Here is a 6000-nt window from a genome sequence, read left to right as displayed (position 1 = left end):
TTTTCTAACCACATTTTATTGCTTTGCACCTGAGCTGGGTTTTGTGATGAGTAACTGCACATGTCACACAAAGAGATGCTTTATGATCAGGCAGAAAATTGACTTTGCAGAAAACTGACTCTTCAAACGGTTAAATCAGGGAGGATCTGTTGTGGTATGGACAAGGAGCACTCATGGAATGAGTAGCTTTTCCTGGAAAAATTCTGTTTCAGTGTAAGGAGAGACATGGTCCACCCAAAGCTGGTGTTTTTCATGCTGCCATTGCTAGACCTTGGGTCCTAAATTAATAGCTCTTACTGCTGAAGTGTTGGAAAAAGGCTGCTTATTATAGTAAGGAGCATAATTAAAAGGTTGTTTTGGAAAAACAGGAACATCCACTCCTCTGTGCTGCCTTCCTGGGCAGCTCAGGCTGCTGATGAGAATGAGCTGGCATCGTTTGAACCTCTGCAGCGGGGAACCGAGGCTGGAGATGTGCTTAGAGCTCTGGCCAGCTTTGGCTGTAAGATGGCTTGATGTAGCTTTCACACTACTCAAGGAATTTGCTGGAATGCTGCTTGCAGACCATAAAAACACTTTTTTTGTTTTCTTCCCTTCTTCTCAGAGAAGTGCTCTAGGCACTGAGGTGGGGAGCCACAGGGTGGTGTGCTGGGGGACACTGGAGTAGCAGAAGGTTGAAAACTGAATACATATAAAAGATTAAAAAGGAAAAACAGGGGAGAGGAAAAGAAACCCTGAAAACCTAGGTGAAAATAAACCCCAACAAACAAAACCAGGAAAAAAAAAGGAAAAGAAAAGGGAAGGGGGGAGAAAGGAAAAAAGGACACAGAGAGGAAAACAGGGAAAAAAAAAAAAAAAGGAAAAAAGGCAAAACCAGGGAAAAAAAGGAGAGAGAGAGGAGGAAAAAAAAAGAAATTAAAAGCAAGGAAGAAAAAAGGGGGGGGGGGCGAAGGGGGGGAAGGGAAAAGAGCTGCAAAAAGAGCAAAGGGCGGCGGGGGCAGGGGCGCGGTGGCGGCGGGGCGGTGCGGGCAGCAGGGCGGAGCGGTCGGGGGGCGGTCGGAGGCTGTGGCGGGGCCTCCCCCGCGTTCCCCGGCCCCGCCTGGGCGGCCGCGCGGGCCCGGGGCGGCGTTGGGCTGCCGGCGGCGGAGCGCTGCCGCGGGGCATGGCCCTGGCCCCGGCCCCCGCTCCGGCCCCGGCCGGGCCGCCGCCGGGGGGCACGTCGGCGGGGGAGATGGAGAGCTACTACTGTCTGCTGCGCGCCGCCGCGTTGCTGGAGGCCGCCGCCGCCGGTGAGTCCCGGGGCTGCCGGGCCCCCGCGGGGCCGGGAGGGGGTCACAGGTGTCCGGGGGTACCCCGCGGGCCGATAGGGCTGTCCCCGAACATCCCTGGCGCTGGGGGAAAGGCGCCTGGCTCCCGGCTCTGCTGAGAGCGGGGCGGGGGAGCTCTCGGAGCCCCGCTCGGCAGCCGCTGTCACTCGGGCAGGGGGGCAGACGGGGGCTCAGGGTGCAGAGGCAGGGCGGGCAGGGGTCGTGGCGCTCCGGTGCGGCTGCCTGGGGAGCTCCTGGGGGATTTCGTGGCACCAGGGCTTGCGGGGACTTCGGGCGTCACTGGTTTTGTGGACTGCAGAATCGCAGGATCGCTTCGGGTGGGAAGAACCTTTCGGATCATCGGTTAGAACAGGCTCAGGGGTTAGGGTGGGTTAGAGCTGTTTCACACTGTGCTTCCAACGTGTCCTCAGTGCAGCGTGTGGCTCCAAATGCGTTTGGAAGAAAGGCACCTGTTTGGTGAGCAGAAAGGTGCCTGCCAGTTCCAGTCCCCTTCTCAGACTCCTCGTAGCCAAAACTAAAGAAGTCTTCCCTGAGAAGCTGCCTCCTAGCCTGATGGCTATGATGTGCCCTTTCCCAGTTTCCAAAGTGGAACAGCAGTAGACGTGTCAAGCATGTGTCTCTGCCAGACCCCTCCTCACCTATTCTCTTCTTTCATTCTTGGTCTTCAAACATCGTCCAGCCTCAGGCTGTGCTGGGGAGGGCCGGGAGTTATGCTGGTGTTGCTGTGGTCCTGTGGCTGCACACCCTTAATGCGAGACGCAAATGCAATCTGATCCCCTGCCCTCAGCCTGTGAGCTGCTCTTGTGCCTCGGCTATGTTCCCTCTGATGGACAATGATCTGCTCATAAACCGTGTGGAGCCCTGATGCTTTTATACTTTTGTTTACATGTGGTCAGAAGAGGGCTTCTTTGCAGAGAGATCCTTGATAATGCAGGACAGGTAGTGGCATCTTGGGTGACTCCAGCCTCACTAGTGGATTCCTACCTTGTCAGGAGGCAAAGGCACTCATCCTTCCTTATTTGCTCACAGCTGGCAGAGAGCTTGGAGCCGTGCCAGGCACAGAAAATACATAAAAAAAGCTTCCAGTCTAATTCCAGCTTCCTTGGCCTCTTTGCAAAGCCCAGTTTGGGGCACAGGAGGAATTTACTGGGGAGTAAGTCATAAGTGAGGACTTTACCAGTGTGTCACCTGCCTTTGGGAGCTTCTTGTGTGCGTGCTCTCCTAGGATGGTGCCCACCACAGCACCTTCCGCTCTGCTGCAGGCTGTCCTGCCCACTGGACCTGTGCTTGCCTCTTTGCCTGCACCCTGACAGTGGGGTGGGAAGATGCAGACAGAGTGATGGTGGTCAGTTAGCAAAGGATGTTACTCAAATGGATGGACTAAAAAGAAGTCAGATACTCCATATAGAATCATAGAATTGTTTTGATAGGAAAAGACTTCTAAGATCATCAAATCCAACCATTGACTCAACACCACCAAGGCCTTTAAACCATGTCCCAAAGTGCTATGTCCACATATTTTGGAGCACCTCCAGGGATGGTGACTCCACTTCCCTGGGCAGCCTGTTCCAATTCCTGAGCACTCTTTCAGTGAAGACATTTTCCTTGTCTCCAACCTAAATTTGCCCTGGTGCAATTTCAGGCCATTTCCTCTCGTTCTACCACTTGCTACGAAGGAGAAGAGACTGACCTCTACCTGGCTTAAGTTTTCAGGTGGTTGTAGAGAGCCCTGAGGTCTCCCCTCAGGCTCTTTTTACTGGTGTCAGCAGTGAAACACCCACGCTGCTTGAACAGGAGCTAGGTGGCACAGGGATGGGGAATGTCTTCTGTGAGCAGCATTAATGGAAGCTGGGTGAAAAGGGGCAGCTGACTTCTCGTGAGCATGAGCCCTGTCTTCTAACCAGCCAAGAGGCAGATGACCTTTGCATAATGCTCATATGAAATCAAAATATCTCCACAAAGGCAGGCTTGTGTGGTTATAGCTGCAGGATCTGGACACGTGATGTGGCATTTACATAGATTCTTAAAATGTGATCCTGAAAAAGATAAGATTAAAAATAAAGCAGAAGTGGTGTGGGTTTCCTCCCCCCCCCCCCCCCCCCCCCTTGCTGATTTCTGAGCATTCATCCTTCTCTGAAGCCAGATTTTAATCATCTCCCTTCGCACTTCAGTACTGGGAACTTGTTGGGCATTTCTAGCGGAAGGTGTCTGGCTTACAATGAGATGTGAGCCTGTAAATCCCAAGCCTTTTACAGCCATTCTCATCTCTAAAATGATTTGGGCTCCCATGGATTGCTGCAGGAGTACAGGGCCAGCAGCCTCTGAAAGCTCTGACCCACTGTCAGTTGGACCCCTTTGGGTGGACCACAGGGAAGTAGTAGTTTGGTAGCAGCCAGTAGTATGTGGGATGTGCTTCCTCTCCCTGCATCACGTTTGCTACAACTGCTGTTTAATGGTTTATCATTCATTTACCAGGACAAAAGTGAAGTGACAGCAGGGCTGTGTGGGAGGAAAGCAACTGAGGTGTAAAATATGGTGAGGGAAAGAATGAGCCTTTCCAGAGTGCCATTTTTGCCACCAAACTCAAGGATGCTTGGGGACATGGAGTGTCTCCTGCGTGCCTGGAGATGAAGAGTCCAGAGCTTGGATGTTGCTGCTGGGTACACTTGTGGTGGGAGCCTTGTGTTAAAGTTGGTTTGGGCAGGTAGGTCTTGCAAGGAAACCCCAGAGCCACAAGCTGGGCAAGCACCCTCAGCCTCGTCCTGCAAACAGGCGGCTTCACGCTGACTGCCATGTGTCACCATGGTGGTGGTCATTTCACACATGCAGCAAGCACAGCTCAGGCCCTCAACTTCCTCCACTGCCAAAGCCTCAATCATTTCATCTGCCAGCTTCCCTAATGCAGTAAAATAGAAGGCTATTGCCAGATGAGGGGCAGAGGAGCAGGAGTGTGAGGAGCTGTGGTGGAAGTGGCTGGGTGTGCCTGCCCTTGTTTTCCTCCCAGGCGATGCTAGCCTGGGTTTGGCAGTGAGTCTGAGTCAGGAGTTCCTCAGGGGACCTGCAATTACCCATCTGCTGCTCTGTGGGTGTCTGTCCCACTGGGTGGTGTGAGGCAGACAGTGAGCACCAGTGATATCCACCCCTCCTTGCCTTCCATGCTACTGCCTTTCTCTTGAAGCAGGAAAGTGGTTAGCTGGAAGTGAAGATGTGCTTTGGCTTGGGAGAGGAATGCCAGGGTTGAGCATTTCCATTTTCAATTCAGGAAAAGTTTGGGTTAGTTTTTTTCACTTAGCAGCAGAGTTTCCAGGGGATGCCATTGTGGGAACCTGGCTGTACAAGTTAGTTTCCTGGCTATGAAAGCAAAGAAAGTGTTCCAGTGACGTCAGTGAACTCAGTCCCAGGTTCCTAGGCAGGTGATGGAGCTCAAGGATTTGCTGCCCCTATGTCTCCCAGGAGTTACTTTGTGCACAAAGCTGGAATTTGGCTCGGAAAAAAACCCAAGGCTTGCATGTTGTTGGATGATGGTGGGGAAAGTTGGTGATGTTTGTATGTCTTTGTTTGGCTTTGGATGTCTTTTGTGCTGAGTGGGCTCTGGACTGGAGGCTGGTTATGTTGGCTGGGCAGGTGTGTGCTGGTGGCAGATGCTAAATACACCCTCTCCTGCACAGCTGGGAAACGTGCATGGTGCGGGTGTGCAAACAGCTGTAAACTCTTTCCTCAGCTTCCCCTAAGGGAAGAGTGACTGAAATTGGGAACATGAGAGAAAGTGAGAAATACATTGAAGCTCCTAAGTATTAGAAATGCAAGCTTCTCGACTCCCACACCACGCTCGAATCCACCCGGGGTGGGTGTTGAGAAACTTTTGTTAACGTTTCTTGCAGTAGATGGAAAGTCGTGTATAGCTGAGCTGGCTTTCATCTTCCCAATTCTTGCTTAGTTTTGGGGTGGTATGAGAAAATAGTTTGTCTGATTGGGCATGAAAACATCAGAACATCCATTGTTTTGTTCTCTCATATTAGCAGATTAGCCACAGGAGTAACAGGGGATAACACATAACCCTCGTAGCTAGTTAACTTAATTTTGCTTTGCTTTTTCTGGCTAAAGCTTCCACAGTTTGCCAGCTGTTAAAGCTAGATTGGAAGAGATTACTCCCCCCAAATCCTCCATGATCCTCACATTCCCCCTGGATCTTTTAACCTCCCCAGGGCATCCTTCTCCTTGCTGTCATCACTACTCAGCCCTGACTCCTGGGAATCACAGCATTGTTAGGGTTGGAAGGGATCTCAAGGATCCTCTAGTTCCAACACCTCTGCTGTGGGCAGGGACACCTCACACTAGAGCAGGTTGCTCAGAGCCACATCCAGCCTGGCCTTGAGAACCCCCAGGGATGAGGCTTCCACCACCTCGCTGGGCAGCCTGTTCTAGTGTCTCCCCACCCTCATGGTGAAGAACTTCTTCCTAACATCCAATCTGAATCTACCAATTTCTAGCTTTTTTCCATTCCCCCTAGTCCTATTGCTACCTGAGACCATAAGAAGTCCCTCCACAGCTTTCTTGTAGCCCCATTCAGATACTGGAAGGCCACAATAAGGTCTCCATGGAGCCTTCTCTCCAGACTGAAAAACCCCAACTCCCTCAGTCTGTCCTCATAGCAGAGCAGCTCCAGCCCTCTGCT

The 6000-nt window shown here is 52.0% G+C and overlaps 1 protein-coding gene across 2 annotated transcripts in view; it reads left to right on the top strand.

The window, feature by feature from the left end:
- Positions 1-1129: 1129 nt before the first annotated feature.
- MCF2 (MCF.2 cell line derived transforming sequence) overlaps positions 1130-6000 on the top strand; it is a 75141-nt gene continuing 70270 nt past the window's right edge. For both annotated transcript variants that reach the window (XM_068151806.1, XM_068151805.1), the window contains exon 1: positions 1130-1286. In XM_068151806.1, coding sequence (XP_068007907.1) covers positions 1160-1286 — 127 coding nt within the window. In that variant the 5' untranslated portion in view covers positions 1130-1159. The remainder of the gene's footprint in view (positions 1287-6000) is intronic.

This window comes from Melanerpes formicivorus, unplaced genomic scaffold (genome assembly GCF_026170545.1).
Source record: "Melanerpes formicivorus ecotype bairdi unplaced genomic scaffold, bMelFor1.0.p_v2 SCAF_22, whole genome shotgun sequence".
Classification (NCBI taxonomy): Eukaryota; Metazoa; Chordata; class Aves; order Piciformes; family Picidae; genus Melanerpes; species Melanerpes formicivorus.
Note: the sequence above shows the minus strand (reverse complement) of the source record. Positions and strands in the feature narration are given on the sequence as shown.